Source organism: Danaus plexippus, chromosome 7, assembly GCF_018135715.1.
Source record: "Danaus plexippus chromosome 7, MEX_DaPlex, whole genome shotgun sequence".
Classification (NCBI taxonomy): Eukaryota; Metazoa; Arthropoda; class Insecta; order Lepidoptera; family Nymphalidae; genus Danaus; species Danaus plexippus.
The window spans coordinates 2,256,264-2,275,335 of NC_083541.1; the positions used below are offsets into that span (position 1 = coordinate 2,256,264).

Consider the following 19,072-nt stretch of genomic DNA (forward strand, 5'->3'; position numbering starts at 1 on the left):
TTACCACTTTTATATGGCAGTTTGAAGTAAATATTAAAAGAAGTTTTCATAACGAATCTTACTTTTATTTGGTATTTAGAAAAAAATATCTTAAAAGTAAGAGATTCGACGTGAATACAATTTGGTCGTTTACCTTTTTTAAGCTATTTTCATAGTGTTAACTATTTTGGTATAATACTAAAATAAAAAAACACATTAACAAGGATACAAATAGATTAGATTGCTTGATTCTATTTTATTAGTCATCAAAAGGTGGACAGAATTATACGAGATATATGCCATTTGAAAGTTATTGAAATAGAAATAGTATTATTAAATAAAGCAAACAATTAAACTGATTAAATCGAAAATAGAAATAATTGACTTTCTTTTTAGCTCATATCAACAGAGCTGAATTTCTAATCTCAAAATTTCCTCACATATTTAAAGCACGAACACGGTAATGTAAGCTTTAAAAAGGCTTCTGCGGCTTAAAATGTTCTATGTTTTTTGTATAAACATAATCAAATATGCCATTAATATAACCTTTGAGATATTTTCTTGGTACGACATTATCCGTATTAATTAGTGTCATCTCACTTGACGGTAATGTATGAATAAATAAATGAGATTTATTTTCTGTGGTTTAGAACTAAGAAAGTCGGTGTTGACTTTCAGTGTGTACCTAAATTTCTACTAAGAGTAAACAATTACTAATGGTGTTGTAATAAATTGTAGATTTACGTAATTTAACTGTTTCTTAAACACTCTTTATTTATGACGTTAAATTGATATTATATAGTCTAATATTTCAAGATGGCAGAAAGATTCTGTCATAAATTTGACACTTTTTTTTTGCAAAATGGCGTCAATTTAAATTATTAGACGTGATTTCATTGAGAAGTGTAATACAACTATACACAATCCTTAATTGTATACTTTTTTCCTCATTTGTAATTAGAAATGCGATATTTTTAATGACTACATTTTGATTTACAAATAAATTATTTTATTCTGTTTAGAATATCGTTACTGGATGACGTCAGAATATAAAAATATAGTATTTAAAAAAGCGACAAAATAACTACATGAAAAACTTAAAATGTAACTTTGATAATACGTTTAAACAAGTCGCGAACTTCTTATTCATAGATCATAATTTGTTGGAAATAAATCATCTTAATTATTTTGAAATTTAAACAAAAAACATAAAAAAAAAATATAATGAAAAATGTACTTTTAATAAGCACTACAAAAACGTGTATGTTAATAAATTGCTATACGATAAGGAGTAGTAACGAAATGGTATAAAAAACCTGCATTACGAGTTGAATTGACAATCACAATATAATATGGAATTGTCTAAAAAGCTATTTTAGTATGAGATGCCCTTACAGCAAGGCTGCCATTGACGTCACCAGCTCGAGGCCTTCCCGCAATGTGAAATTTACCTTATGGATATGTAATAAGTTTCAATTTACAATGTGCTCATGTATATAGGATCATTCGAGCTTGAGGACATGGCATTGACGGTAATTTAAAGTATACCGTATAACATTAATATAACGTTCGTTTTACTCTGTTCCCAGTTCTATAGGATCTTTGAAGAAGGTCATGTAGTGGATGTATATCTTCCTGGTCCTTGATTCCATGTTGAAGAAAATTTTATGGGTTTTTTTTATTGAGTTCAATTTTATATATGACTTCTAAAATAATGTTTTGACTTGTATGTTTGTATGTACGTAATAATATTAAAAACTTAAGGGTAAATATGAGAATTAAAGAAACTATTATTATTATTTAAATATGTTTGTTATGATATATTAAGCCTTAGACATATTTTGTGCTTTAAAGAATAACAATAATAATTTTTGAGGATATAGTACTTCTTTTTTTTTAAATAAAATTTAGCTGTGAAACAATACATAGAAATAAAAATAGTAACGGTGTGAACAAAAACCGTATCTGAATTTATAATTATATTAAGTTGTTTTTAATAAAAAAAATAATAATTGCCTTATACGTGTTATTATATTATAGCCGTTGGATGACCATTTTGAAATATCTATACTTAAAGATTCTCTTAGTGTTGCGTCAATTTAAATACATGAGAAATAAATGATACTTATATATATTATTAAAGATAATAAATACAGTAATATAATATCTTATAATGTAAAATTAATTCTGTGACGTAAATTGCAATGCGTCCTCATTTTTGTTGAGGAAAAATTTTTTGTATTTTTGAATTATATTTTAGATTTCATTCATTTGTATTTACACAATATTTACATGTCTTTAAGCATTATTTAGTGTGACATATATCAATCAATCTTAATTTTGTGGTCTATTAGTCCATTCATAAATTTTTTTATATCAAATAGCCCTGAAATAACCCCGGGAACGTCAAATTAACGCAAACCGTGGTAGTGATTTTTTATCACTTCGAATTTTTTTAGTATTCAAACTAATTAATGACTTATTACATTGTATAAAATAAGGTACATAAAATAAAAAAATAATAATAATTAAAAAAAAGATTTATCTTCGTAAAATTTGAAATATATATCAGAATTTCAAAATGTATAGTAATCGGAGTCTAGATATTGAGAAAATATAGAAAAAATATAAGTATTAGTTTCAATTTATACAGTATAGTGTTTGATGAAGAGGTGTGGTTATTATCAAATATGTATAAGATGTTAGTTGTTCATGTGATGTGTGACACGTTTTATAAGAGCACTTCAATGTATTAATAAAGACAATAGCTGTCATCACGTCAGCGCTGGATTTCTCGTGGGTGATATAAAACAATGGTGAATGGTTTAACTGACTAATTTCTACTATTAGCTATCTGTGATTATATTCGATGTTAGTTTTGTTATATAAGCATATAATTTACTACATTTTTATCACATTAAGCTAAATATTGAAGTTGTGTTTAGACACTGAATCCAGTGAGTGCTTCTTAATATTTTTTTTGGAAATAATTGCAATTTTCGTTTGTTTTTATCAGCAAAGTTCTAAGTGTATACATTTTTAACATTTTAAATGTACGTGCAATACTGTGACATTAGCAATACTTTTGTATTGTATGAAAGTTTTGCGGGTCTCAGTTTTATTATGGAACATTAAATAGTAATTTCACTCTGATCAGCTCAAGGTATTATTCTGATCTGGTCATTCCAAATGTGAGCTAAAATTCGTTAGTTAACTTTAATATTGTTGACAATAGTATAAATAAATAAGTATATATACATATATAATTGAACAAGAATAATCCTGTTGAATTCCTAATGAGGTTATCTAAACTCTAAAGTATAGTCATTTGTCAAACAATAAATTTAAACACAGTGGAAATCTACTTAAATATCATATTGACATTCCCACCGCATCTAAGATAATGGCTAGAACGTTTCCGTGTCGATTTTTTTATTTAAAGATAATATAACGTTGTTATTATTATAATGGAAAATAACTAGTTCAGCTATTAATATATAGCAAAAGAAATAATTCTGTATATACATATATCTTAAAGCTTATTTAACTGGTTTTATTGCAGTACTTTTCGACCATGTGACATGCATTCAACTGATTTTATTTATGTATTGTGTGTGATGTAAGGTATAATGAGAACATTAGTCTTGCATGACGTCCAATTGTTTCGTCTCGTTGACAAACAAAATACTTGAAAGTTTAAATCATCACCAGTTACGTAATTTACTCAGAATTTTATTCGCCGATTATGTTTGTTGCTCGTTAATTAATTCTATTAAAAAATATAAACAGTTATAAATGAAAAATATTTTTAATCTAAATTTAAGAATTTGTTGTTTCAGATCGCATGGCAAGGATATTGTTATCAAAAACAAGCAACTGATCTAGGTTTGTGACATTTGATTTATTTACATCCATCCAGATATCATAGTTTGATCAATAATGTGACGCAAATTGCAGGAGAGAATACCTTACGAGGTCTTGCCTTGTGCGTGTTTGTGTGTTAGTTACATGTAAATATTGCATTACCCTAACCAAGTTGCGGTTACAACATACTAATCAATGTATTTGAATATCATTATCATAATCAGTCATCAATCATAATGGATACGTTTTGTAATTGCATTTAAAATAAAGATATGATAAGATCTCGATAACCATATCGTCGATGTATTTAGAAATGGCTGTTAATTTATAATGTTTCCAGGATGCCTCGTCTGGAGCAGCCGCCGCCGGAGGATTTTCGTCGCGTCCTGCGAGAGAAGGCTCTAAGCCACAGCTTGTTTTATCTCAAGCTAGGCGCCGGCGTGGCCCCTGAACGGGCGAAGAGCCAGTCGCGTCGTGCGAGCGACAGTATCAACGCGCGTGCGCCGGCGACCGCGCGCCTTAGAAATGCACAGCCGAGAGTTTCTGAGTTATTGCGACGTTTTGAACCAGGACCGATGCAGTACCTGCGCCTGCCGCGATCCTCCAGCCCTCACGACGACATCACCTCATCTGATGATGACGACAGGGCTGCTGTCAGACGACGCAGCAGAGATCTGAGCGACGACTCCGCTGTTGAACTGGAACCGCGCAGACGGCATTCACACCCACGGGATATCACTCCACCACCAGACGCGATGTCTCCGAGAAGAGAGAGGACTCTGATTGAGGCTAATGTGGTGGAGTTGGGAAGAAGGGGTAGCGAAGGGTGCGAGACTAGAGGCAGATGTGTGAGGACCCCTAGCGTTGTTGTGAGTGACTATTCAGATGGAATAGCAGTGGGCGCTACTCAGGAAGAGGTTGATTGGCTGCGGGCAAGATCCCTCTCAGCAGACTCAGCCTGTTCATCGTGTTCTACTCTCTCCAGCCGGGACGACGAGGAGTTCGAGTCTCCTATACTACCTAAAAAGGTGAGTGTTTTGCAATTGATTTACCATATAAAGTTATTTATTTTAGAAAATTTGTAATGTTCACTGAAATAATACAGGTAAGTACAGAATTAATAAATTTATAATTTTAAGGTTGTGGGTGGCCAATGTTTTTAATCAATAATTCATTCTATGTACATATATACATACATATAAAGTGGCAGATACTATGAGTATCCAAGTAATTCTTTGATATGTTTAAAATAAGTGATACATATATAAGTGAATGATCCGTAAATGCAAAGTAACAAAGTTTTACTAAACATTTAGTATAAAAAGTATTGTCTTTAATTGCGTCCGAATTTGAAGGGGAAAAGAAAATTTTTGATGGGAGTTGGGAGTTAATCTTGTTGTAACAAAATTATTTATTTACGTTTTTAAAATTTGGAGAAGAATTGATAAAGACATCATCAATTCCACAATTTACCGATACATTGTTCTTTAAAACAAGGCGGTTATAATGAAGCATGTCAAGTAAGTTATTGATCTAGATAAATTGTTATTGTTATATGTCGTAATGAGTAATTTTTATTGACGTTTTCGTGACGAATATAAAAAATATTATCCATTACAAACACCACGAAATTAATGAGAATAATTTTCGGATGTATGATTTTAATCGTTTTCCATTATTTTTAACCACACAAACAAACACCCCGAGATCATTAGAATTATTTATTTTCCTGATTTTATTTTATCACGCCTATTGACGTCAATGTATTGTACTGTCAATTAAAATGCTTATTAAAATATTGCAGATATGTTAATTAAAGTATACATTAATTAAATTCGTAGTTCTGTTTTAATATGTGATTAGATTACCGATGTTATTACTGGTAACATTTTCTTGATCATATAAAAATATCTATCATTTTCGTATCTATATATAATAATGTAGAAGGTAATAAACATACCTTTAAATTAAATTCTGTAATAACGAAGCTTTTTAGTATGGGTGAAAATCTTTCCACAGGAAAATTCTAATTTTTCATTAACAAGCGAAATTAAAATCTCGAAATCCACAAGTTTATCGTTTTCATTTGAATCGATAATTTACTTTAAAGTCATATTTTTCTTATGAAGCTTACAGACCTTATTCCAACTTCGTCTGATGTCCACGCTTCTGTAATAAAACTAATATTTTTCGGATTTACTACGCGATTATAATTACTTGACAACATACTCCCGACGTTTCTCACCCCGTCTGCCCGTGAACTCTGTTGCTCCAAAGTAAACGAAACGTCGGGAATATGGATGCGTTGTTAAAAATAATTTAAACGCGTAGTAAATCCGATATATATTAGTCTACAATTCTGTTTTCTCTGTCTTGCAATAACAAAGTTTTCAAATTAATATTACCTATTATGTGCTGTTCTAATGTTGGTAACACTCTAAATTATTTATATCAATAATTCTTCTTATAGTTATAGACTGTCAACAAAAATATAGATGAGATATTTAATTAAAAGAATTGAAAAAAAATGAATACATTCCATTTTTAAAAATTTACTTTAAATCTAAGCAATGCTACACTTTTCTTTGCGTACCTAATGTCTAAGTGCATGAGATTATTGTTTATCGGCATTCTAAATTTCATAACAATTGATCTTGTTTATCACTGTTTAACCGACTTGGAAAAAGAAGTAATTAATGAATAGTTTTTATTTTAATTTATTAAAATTTGGAAAGATAAGGACAATAGGACAGATTGTTCTTAAAAATTATTTTAGCTTTTTAGCGTTTTCGTATGTTTACTATCAATACTGAGCGTAAATATACACGCAAAACCTTTTTACGCAGATAATGTGTTAAAGAGTGGTATTATGACAGTGGCTGAATAGTAAAAGATATGATCACAAAAATTTAAAGTTTTATATACGATCTCAAGAAAAACTCGCTTTGAATTAACCAACTGCCATTTTTTTTTCATGTTTTTTATTTATCGATTGCATAACTTAATAAATAGTTTTTTTTTATTCAGCTAAAGTTTAAATAGCTTCACATTGTATTTTTCCATGACAGAACGAGATAAAATAATATATATATATATTTGTCAGTTTTAATCCTGTCATTTTGTTAAGGCCGGATGTTCGTTTCCGCCGTCATGTTATTGCTAATGTCAAACGGGACACTAATTAAATGTGAACTAGACCTTTAAATTTTATCGTTTTTTAAACATAATTTTTATTTAGTTAATAAATTTTTGTAATAGTTTTATATTGAGATTGATGAAGCTCTTTGCGGGGTCGTAGGTATATTCTGGTTATAAGATTTGATTTGTTTTACCTTGTTTGCTTAACAGATTAAATAAAAATATTATTGAAAGCTCATATATTTTAACTAATTATTAATTCTAAGAGCATCATGATAAACAATTCCTGTAATTCAATACGAGTGTATTGTTTACTATAATTTTTCTCACATCAGCTTTGTTGGGTAGCATATATTGTAACACAATAAGCGAGTTTGTTAAAACATTCTTATATATGTATGTATATCATACCACTGACGTCATTTTGCGGTAAGGAAAAAAAATGTTCTGCTCCGTGAATTGAAGTCTGTTAGTTAATGTAGGTACTCGTAAATTTCAATTTAATATTTATAATGTATTGAGAGAAAAAAAAGACTCGATTGCTTCATTAATGATGAAAAGTACACAATGGCTTGTTATAGCTTTGTTGTTTTCTATAGTAGGTTGTTTTATATTTTTTTTATAGTTGTCCCACCCACCATTGACGTCAATCGACCGGTTTTATATGTGTGTGTGTATGTATGTATGTGTGTTTATATGTTCGTATGTGTGGTTTTGTAGGGCCGGCGTTACGGTAATCATGTATTACAATCATTTAGAAATCAGAGATAATATATGTTCATATTTATATTAAACAATTTCTTTGAAATTAATCGTTACGTTCACAAGCTAATGACATATGTAATAATCCTCATATTATTATTTTTGTTACCTAAGAGACTTGTGTTTCGCAGATTTGAATGTCATTTATGTTACCCATATGTCTCTATAAATATCTAAGACAAGTACACATTGATAAATTATATGTTTCTCTGTTATTTTTATTCAGCAGCTAGCTTTAATTGCTACATGTATTTAAGCATTTAATAAAATTTTTAATCTGTATGTATCGAGTATGATAACAATGGTTACAAATTTACTTTTAAGTGTAAATTATACTATTCATATATGATTTCATTTGGAATATTGTCATAGAAAAAAATTTATGAGTGTTTTTATAATTTCCTTTAGATTTTTGTGAAATTTCTTTATTTAATTGTTTAGTTAATATACTCGTATAACCAATCGCCAGCCCTATTGTGTGAGCAAGTGTCGAATCACTCGTTGCAAGCGTGTCGCTTGTTATAAAACAGGATGGCATCCAACATAAAATTGATTTCAATTTCCAACTAACAGTGTCATCGTTGGCTTACTAAATTGTCGTAATTACTGTGTGAACGATCGCATACGTTTGTGTTCTTCGAATAATGCCTTGGGACTTTATATAATCTGTTGTATGTGCTTTGTATAATCTGTTATGTCATTTGTATAATGCGTTAGATGTTCTTTGTATGATCCGTTATGTCGTTTGTATAATGCGTTAGATCGTAATCGATAGCTTCTACCTATTGTTGATGTTCTTTTCAATAATAAATCAATATTTATATGACAGATTTAATAGTTCCTAACGACCTGTTGTTTTGGATTTTTATGTAATTTTTAGTTTTGCATAACGGGTTATAAAGACGTCAACTAAGATATTATATATAATGAGAATAAATTTATATGTTTTATACGTAAAATACGTTTAAAAATTTCTGAATCTACAATGCTTTACTTAAATAATAATTTGTCCAGACACTGTTATTGGTTAGTAATATATTTTAAGATTCAGCTTCTTCTTCCAGTTTTACTTGCTAACATATTATTAACATCTCTCCGTCTAATTTCAGTGTATTTTGATATGTCTTACTTAACTGTAGAGTTGTATGAAAATCTGCTTAGCATGATTTTTAAATGTGAAACAACATCCGTCATGCATTTCATATGTATATGTATGAGTCTGCATGTAACCTACATTGCTATATTTAACCGAAAGTCGAGGGACTACCGAGAATTTTACACATGGAGATGGATAAGTTATGATTAATTTAACTTTATTTATAAATATGGCATTATATATGGCCCCTGCCCTTTATGATGTGTATCAGAAGTGAGTTTAAAATCCGTTAATTTGTAAGATCATAACAAACACTCTCGCATTTGTGATATTAGTGAGGATTATGTTTGTATTTTAATGTAGTTTTAGGTAGATGTTCATGCATTAATGTTCTAAGTATGTAAACAAGCCCCAAGTCAAACCGCTCGCTCCGAAGGCTACGTCTATGTTGTTTTGAGGTCGTTGTATGACGCACGACCCACTTTAGGTCTGATTTTATTACAGACTTCAAAACTAAGTTACAACTGATCCGACTGTTTGTATGTTTGAGAGCTATTTCTCGATAAATATTTCATTTTTGATCTTTGTTTTTCTATAGATTTTTATTTCCAAAACAATTTTTGCTTAGACTATGAAAACTAATCTTTGTGATGTGTCCACGTTGACAATACCTATATTCTAAATATTTATCCGGAGTATTCCAAATCCAGCAAAACAAACATAGATAGTTATTCAAGATTTTATATTTTAATCAAAATAAAAATGATCAATGATACCACCTCCTTTGATGTTACGGTTTTCTTAAAGTTATTTTAGTTACGGACCAAAGCGACGTTACGAAAAACCGAAGATGGATGCCAGAGAAGACGGAGGTTATGTTTAACGGTTTTTCGTACAGGTCGCTCAGGAATCAATTCGTAGATTTGAGAAATAAAGAGTATTGCTTGTTACAGATAATAAACGCTGATTGAGGGCGTTGACTCCTGAGCGACCTGGCGATGGCTGGACCTGGAACCACTTCATCGGGAACAAGGCTTCTATGTATTTTAATTTTAGTTACATCCGTTTTCTTTTATTAACATATTATTCATTTATTAATATAGAAACATCTTTATATTTTCCAAAATATATCCTGAGATATATCTTCGGATATATTTCGTCATTTCATTTTAGTGAGATGAAAATAAATGCGAAGATATATTACTTTTTAGATATTTTCAATTATAGCTTGTTTATACGAAGGCAACTTTTAAATAAATATTTTTTTGTTTAAATATGTTTATAATACAATTATTATGAATATTTAATTATATTATAACAGAATCAATATATCTCAGATTACTACAGTATTAAGTGTAAAATGTTAATGTAAATTAAGAGTGATAGAGTCTACGTCCTATATATTTGTAGCTATCAATTTTTCTTTTGTGTCCCGTCGGCTAATAACTTCCTCCAAAGATTCTTATGTTTATATTTAAGACGCTTATACATTTTAATACAAGTTTCCTTAAAGAGTTATCTATTTCTGTAATTCAATAATTACGTTAATTTTAAATAACGTACAGATTTATTGCAATGTAATAATGCACAAAATTGAGGAATAGATAATTGTTTTTGTTACATTATTCTTCGTACTTTAGGTGTTGTATTGACGTCGGTAATTCAATGAGAAGTTGGAAACTCTCAGTATATGGTGTGACAATAGACTTGGTGTAAGCATATAGCTATGCATAAATACTTCTTACCCCTTATCCTTATGATCCCCTTCATTGAAGAACTTTTGTTGTTCCATGTGTTACGAGTGTATCGAAATGTCAGCTATTTTGCAAATCCATTTAAAAATTTGCAAACAAAATATCTTTATTTTGTTTCCAATGACATTCTTGCATAATTAATATTTTATTAGTGTAACACTCATAAAATTACATTTATTTAAATTTATTAGCTGTCTGTGTTAAAATGTTATTTCTAAAAAATATATTAGGATTCCAAATTTTACTTATAATTATCAAGTTCATTCAAATTAATGATACTTTCTTTACTCAATATCTCGAAGTAACCTTCCTGGAACAATAAAATGTTTTTCATATAAAAATCTACGAATAAATTATAAATTATTAATATACGCGTTTCCGTTGAATTGTGTACTCGAGATATTACTCGTAATGATATTAACCAAATAATATTTACAAATGTTAATCTTATTAAATTTACAGATAAGTTAATATGTTTATTCAGCATGAATATGTTTTAATTAATTAATATTTTTTTTTAAATAAGTTCTCGTAACTTATAATCTGTGCAATATTATTAACAATATATTCGTTCTATTTATTCTATGCCGTTATTTATATAAGACTGTTATATTTTGTCGGAAAACTTTATAACCGCATAAGTTTTAAACGAGCATTCCAGAATAGTAACCAAGAATAACAATTTAAACATATCATGGTTATCATTTAATTACTTTGATGTTTGTAAAAACAATAATAATAACCCAAAAATATAATAAAATAAAAAAGTTAATATAAGTAAAACTATCTTATGATATACTTTTCATTTATTGCATAGAGTGAAATTTAGTTATTTTGTATAAGTTATACTATATTGTATTCTATACATAAGTTGTTGGTATTATAATATGAGCCTCAGCGTAACTATGACTTGTAATAAAAGTGATTGTTTAATAATTATTTTTATTCTTTATTATATTTAATGGCCCATCAAATAAAAATATATATCGGTACATACATACTCGTATATGATTAGACTTTTTCTACCATTTGCTTAATTTAAATTGATTAAAAATTATTATGAAACGTTCTTTGTTACACGGACTTGTTGAATTAAATATCTAAAATATTTTATTAATCTTATTATTAGTTTAAAAAATAATTTTGTCTTAAATTTTTCTATAACAAATATTAGCAGCACGGACGGAGCAGTCAAACCAGATTTAATGAATTATATTGATATTGGTTGCTACAAATAGGTAATACAGCCAGCCCAAAGGGTTACTTAGAGTATGTAAGGCTCCACTTGCGCAATCTTCACATCTCCATAACAGTTTTTTTTTTCTTTAACTATCTTTTCCAATCTAAAGAAAAAATATTTTGCTATGGCAATTATCTTACGATTTGAATGTCAACTAGAAGTTAAGTTCCAGATCGTTATATATTTGATTAGAGAAAAATATTTAATATTACAACATTGCATTATTTTACGTATTCCAACGAATTAAATCCAAAAGTATTCCAACGAATTAAATCCAAAAGTATTCCAACGAATTAAATCCAAAAGTATCACTAGCTAGGGGCGGATACAATTGTTAGGGCTGACCCTGACAAATTGTAATCAAAACTACGGGCAACCCTCCGTCCCCATAGTCCTTGCGATAATGCGATAATGTTCGTTATCCCCTAAGTCCTAAGCCCTAAGCTCTAAGGTATGAATATACATATATCCATATATATCCATAGAGAAGGGGGAATGCGAATGTCTTGCTAGTGACTTTACTCACACGAGATATTTGAAAACAAATAAATCTTCGGATAAGCATACTATAATCTGTATTACTTAATGTAATGGGAAAATTATTACGTTCTTAAACTTTCCGGGCTGAACCAAAATAACTACATGTGTATTTAAAAGTATCAAAAATATATAAAAAAAAAATCGTGCAACAAGAAAATATCCCTTATATTTTTCACCACTGCTGGACGTGTCTTAATTTTTTTTGGGACAATGCAGTCATAATCAAATGTTATTAACATTTTAATTTCAATTAATTATCACAGGAATAAATTAGAATTGAGGTATTATTTTTATTTCGATATAAAATGAAAACCTAATATGTAGTCTTTGCCTATCATTGCGTAAGTTGTTCTAATAAATTAGTGTTGATTCTATTCTTCATCTTAGTGAGATCTAAGAATTTCGCGAGTTTTATTCATTTAAATGAAAATAATATATTTCGGATATACTACGCGAATTTTATTATTTTAAAACTACATAATCCCGACGTTTCGGTTACTTTTCAGCAAGCGTGATCACGGGCAGACGAGATGTGAAACCTCGGGATTATATAGTTTTAAAATAATAAAATTCGCGTAGTATATCCGAAATATATTAGTTTCATTTAAATATTCCTCATCTTATTTAAAATATTTGTGAAAATTATGAAATATATATTTTTTTAAATGAAAGTAATATTTTTCGGATATACTATGCCTGCTTTATTTTATTAAAACTACATACTCCCAAAAATAAAGTGCGCGTAGTATATCCGAAAAATAGTAGTTTCATTTAAAATTTAAATGAATAAAACTCGCGAAAGTCTTTGATCTCATTATTATGAAATATAATTTAAGCAGCAAGGAATTTGAGGTAATTATAGGAAAATTGTCTTAGTTTTCTCGCATATATTCTTCGTTGGTCATTTTATCCAACTAAAGGGTTTTAAGTTGAAATATCTTAATATTCAAGAGCATTTGCGATTTGGTTGTGTAGGTAATTTGTTTTGTTTAAGTTAGTATTAAAAAAACATTATATCAATCTAAGCTTTTTCCTTTAATTGATTATTAATGTTAATCCAATACACTTTCTTTCTTATTTTCGAGCGGTTTCGTTTCGTTTGCATGATTACAGGAGCTTCAATTGAAGCTCCTCCCTTTTAAAATTAGAATGAACTAAAAACTATAAAAATATACATCCTTATATTTATTATTCATATCACAATTCAGGAAAAGTATAAAAATAAACGGAATCAATTATTGTTTTTTAATAGTTCGGTTTTTGCTTATTTTAGTAAATAACCTCATTTACATATATGAACATAAATATACACATAGGTTTTGCATTTATATTTCTATGTTTTATCCATAGTACATATGTTAAAGATATATATTTCATTCAGCCTGCTTAATTTTGTAATACCTTTAGTAGGACCGAATTGATTGCTATGTAAATTTAGTAGGCGTCAAAAACGGTTTTTGTTTCACGTACGAGTATATATTTTTTTAACCCACTCTAAAGTACGCATTTGTTAATTTATAGACTATAGAAAAAATAATTCTAATAATATTTTTTTCGCAATGTATTATTGTTAATCATATTAATAATGTACTTTAAATAAATAAAATCAACCATAAACAATTTTTTTTAGTACGCTTTATATTTTTATTTACATTTTATGGCCATTATTTTAAGTTGAATATCGACATCTAGATATGTCGGGATTAACAAGTGCCTTCGCCAAAGTGTCGTTTTATTTTTAATTTATTATCTACGGGAAAAGCTATAACATTCTTCTTCTTAGAACGCATCGGGCAGGTGTATAAATATTTATTTATATGTGAATACACATAAAGTGAATAGTACATCATTCAATGTATCGAGTTATTAAATCTTGTACCTTTTAAAGCGGAGCTTAAACTTTAAATATTTTCCAAAGTTCAAATAAATTTATGTCATTCAATTAAAATATTACACGCATATTACCTATCTATTCCATTTTTTTTTATTATTTTCGATAAGCAGTAAAATATTATTTTGTTATATCTTCGCATGTATAGTATTTTATTACAATACTTATACTTCACAAGTATGTTTTAAATGCCGCCTTCATCATCTAAAGGATGTATTAGAGAAATAAACAATCTGTCAAAGAACGAAATACGAGATGTCATTGTCAGATTTCAATTTCATGAAGCAAAGAACGAGCCACATTCAGCCCTTATCGTGTTATGTCATGTAATGTCATCGGACGTTTATTTTCAAAGCGAACACAATATAATGTTGAGTATGAAATATTTATAAGCCAATTATACTTAGATATATTGTATTAATATTTATTTTAAAAGGATAGATAAATCCAGGTCTTATTAGGAAATCTTAAGAGTATAAAAGTGATAAACGTACTGGAGTCGGTGTTGAATATGGCGATATAAACAATATTGGTGGGAGATATATTGCATGCCATTGCGTGATTTATATGCGTGTCTATGTCCGAGTTTCGCTAATTATATATAGATACGGATAAATTATTATATTGATTATATGCTTCTTGTTATTTTGACGGTTAGATTTATTGATATATTACGAAAAATGTGTGTGAACAATGAGTATGTATATCACTGTTTTGGACAAGGTAACATATTTTTCAAATAAACATTCTATGCCTCTAATTAAAAATATGAAATCAAAAGAAGAAATTCTTTGAATTAAATAAAACAGTACATAAATATAATTAAATCGCAATAAATATAAAACATTTATATGAAGTCTATTCCATGTAAGCTAGCACGGTATACGCTATTTCTAGAACACGCTTGGATTTCAAGTTATTTTGTACCGATGCGAGGGATGTCATTAATTTAGATGTGTACATTTCCACCTCCCAAACGAGTTCACTTCACTCATAAGCTACTTGGATTATAAAAAGAATAAGCACATTTTATATAATGCGCCATAAAATTTATATCTCTATAATAATTCACCGTAACGTAAATATATATATGAATTTTTATAGTAAGAATATTTCGCTATTTCAAATGCAAGGGATTTATTTGTAGTAAGTATTTCTTGTAGATATATTAATAAAGGTCGGGTCTGATATTTTAAGGGTTGGTTCAAGTTCATTCAAATCATATTAAAATATTTGTTGAACATACTTTTTGTAATATTACAATCTTATTTTAATTATTATTTAACTTAATTTGTTACGTCATTAGTGCGATAGGTATGAAATTTATCTTACGTATATCAACATATTTTTTATGTGGTTTCATAATGTACAGATTAAATAATAAGTATCCAGAATTTTGTTTTCAGTGCCGGCTCTTTAAATCCATTCGGCGGCGGAATTTATTGATAATGTGAGTTATTTTATTTGTTCTATTGTCTGTGTTTGCATCACTTTTCTTGGGACTTCAGGCGCAGCATATTCGACATACCAGCTTTTTATTCGGTTTTATTTAAATAAAGAATTCGAAAATAAAAAAAAAACTTTTATTGTTTATGATATTGTTGCCTCTTCATTCTTTTTTGTTCGGTAAGGTTAATTTATCTCGGCCGCGACTCGAATTGTTCGCGAATGACAGTTTAAAATTCCATTCAGCCGAACACAGAACGCATGTTTTTAAATGTGTCTCCTGTTTTACGACAAAAAAATTTTAAACAAATAATGTTCATGAAACATTTTTCAAACCGGTAGGGTCAGTAATAAAAGCAATAGTCGCCATTTTGACAAAGTAACAAAAGGTATAAACTGGATCGTACGTGAGATAAAGACGCGAAAGCATTAGAGAATGGTGGACTCGTTTACAGGTTATACAGATTTTAAATGTTTCAATATTATTTATATTACTCGCTTTATTTTAGTTCACTGTACATATAAAATTTAAGTTCTCGTCACATATTTTCCTCCTTTCCCTTATATGTTTTGATTACAATCATTACTATATCGGCGGAACCGTAGAATTGTGTAAATTTATTTAGTTCATTGATCAGATCTTTCTAATAATGGCTCAAGATTTAATTTTAGCTCTTTATAATGTTAAAAGATATAGAATAATTGTTGCTTCACGAAATAGAAGTCAAAAGTATAATCAATATTTAAATTTCAACTATCCATATATGTAGGTGTTACATGCAAAGATATAAGGTTTTATCTAATTATAATTTTAAATGAGATTCCTCTAGTAATTTAAATCAGCGGGTGTCTTTGATGTACACACGTATTCAATGAGTTTCCGAAGAACCCCGCTGTGGTTGTTGACTTTTCAAAAACTTCGCCAATTTTGTTACGATATAATATTTTTTTGTGTCAAGGAACATTTTTGCAACACTTACACTATCTCTTCTTGTCGATGGATCCATTTTCACTACCATAGACAAAAGAACATATTTTTACTTTCATTTTTATATTAATTATTATGGTTTGGTAGATAATAATGTAAGCTCATAAAAAGGTACATAAAGTATAATAGATTTTTCCAAATCTATTCAATCTATTCAGAGCCGCTTAGAATTTTATTATTTCGTATAACGTAATTGATGATAATATAATCAGTTCATTTCAAACTCTAGCATTTTTTAATATACTTCAAAGTGATGTCATAGTAGACGTCACTTTATTCATATGAGCTACGAGCGGCTGACTGGCTTGTTTAAATCAATCGAAAAAACTAGACGAGTCGATGCTACGGTAACCATGTTTGCAGAACGCTTAAACTTATCATGGATTAATACACCGCTGCCTAGACGGCCTACACGGTTCGAGGCATTTTGATCGAAAGAACTTACCCAGTACTTAGTAGTGTAACAACTCGTGAGCGGTTTGCACGCCTGCGATTGTAAAACCGTTAAAACATTTCGGGTTTTTTAAATATACATATGTATAGTGATGCGAATTCGCTTATCGATAGATTATAGATGACGATGTTGTGTTGTGTTTATTGTAACTTAGGATCCGAAGTTGCGTTCGATAGGAATTCCATCGATACAGAGGTTAACGAGTCATGTGTTTGTGTGCAGTTTGACCATTAGTTACAATATAATCTCAACATGTCATTATTCCGGTTGGTACTTTATCTGTATGTCAATAAGAACTTTGATATATTTATTATTGATTCTTAAATTTATAACATATATAGGCGTACTTGTTATATAAATATAATATTGACCATAGTTATGCGCATCGTATTTCGATAGATCGTTTTGATTGAGGTAATCTGTAAGTCGATCTCAACGTCGCTTTGACGCTAATTGCGGCAATGGTTCAAACGTATAATGTGTATTTATAACGTGTTAATAAAGGAGTATTATTGGATTTTTATACTACTATGTCGATATTAAGTTCAATTTTGTTTTGTATCAGTCACGAATACGTGATGTGCTTACTATGACGACGTCGCGACAAAAAATACTATGAAGCTGTCATTGTTTTTACAATAGTAATGTTATAGTAAATGCAATAAATCGAAATTTCAAATTCATATAAATATTTATTTGATTTTGATTAGATAAAGATTTATTTAAAACAAGGTGTATTGTAAACCGAACTCAGAAATATTTTTTTGGCTCAACGACTCTCTATAGCTACAGGAATTTTGATTACAAAAATAAACACGCCAACGATCTGCGCAGCACATGTGAGGATAATATTATACGATACTTCCATTTGGAGATTTAGCTGAAGTAGGATCTGTCTGTACGTACAAAAAGTTACAACGAAATAAAAGAAAATACGTTAAAACAACTCTGGTTGTAAACGCTTTTTGCGCTTACAACTTTAGCGTTTATAAAATACAATTCATTCTTTTATATTTGGTTATTTTTACTTTTGGAGCACTTTTATTAGAAGAGAAAACAGAAATAAAAGTTACGTCAGAAAACAAAAAATTCAGAGCAGAGAGTTATCAGTTTTTCATACGTAAATGTTCCCACATTACAGTATACGTAGATAATAAAATAAAAACGGGAAAGGCGTCGTATATAGTTAGAAACTTAAACTAAACTAATGGTAAAAATACAGTTAACATGCCAATAATAATTACATTTTCGAAATGTATTTTAAAGTGTAGACTATGGGAACAAAATAAAGCAAACATTTTTATATCTATTATTTTCATTTGAACTTTAAATTAACAAATCTTATTCATATTACTTGTTCCTGTTAACAGCGCAGTGGTTTGATATAAACCAACTTAGTCCTAACAGCAGGTAGGAGCCGATGATGTTATGCGTACCGTCTTAGTAAACTTAATTTATATCAAGTCACTTGATTGCATATTCGAGTGCTATAAAGCAGGAATAATAGTTTTAATCTTCACATACAGACTGTGATGAAAGGAATCTAACGATTTGAAAGTAAAGCTTGATATATTTTTGTGTTTAATTTTACGCTGTTCTTGAAATACAAGTTAAAATAGATATAGTTTCGTAATGTAGTTGTTTTAAACTGTCATGTACCATTTGTACTGAGTTAAAAAGACGCTGTCACTTATTGTTATCTGATCGTTACTAGATGTATTGATAAAAGGTGTCCATGATATGTGAAACACGGGCGATGTCTAACACGCTTCGTGATGGTATCATAGAAATTAATCTGTAAAGGTGCTTAGTACAAGTTGGCTTGGTTACGCTACATACGGACCGTTTGTAGTTTTTCATTCATAAATCATCCCCCGTTATAGTGTTACCCGATTTACTGGATTAGAAACAGATCACGCT

The 19,072-nt window shown here is 29.2% G+C and overlaps 1 protein-coding gene and 1 long non-coding RNA gene across 2 annotated transcripts in view; both read left to right on the forward strand.

Annotated features, from left to right (window-relative positions):
* Positions 1-19,072, forward strand: part of LOC116770508 (inositol-trisphosphate 3-kinase A) — a 77,739-nt gene that overhangs the window by 8,010 nt on the left and 50,657 nt on the right. The window contains exons 2-3 of the mRNA XM_032661997.2: positions 3,819-3,864; positions 4,184-4,871. Of these exons, the coding sequence (XP_032517888.2) occupies positions 4,185-4,871 (687 nt within the window). The 5' untranslated portion in view covers positions 3,819-3,864; position 4,184. The remainder of the gene's footprint in view (positions 1-3,818; positions 3,865-4,183; positions 4,872-19,072) is intronic.
* LOC133318781 (uncharacterized) lies at positions 4,884-11,529 on the forward strand. The gene is made up of 2 exons (XR_009752530.1): positions 4,884-8,414; positions 9,793-11,529. It is a non-coding gene; the product is annotated as an uncharacterized LOC133318781 (long non-coding RNA).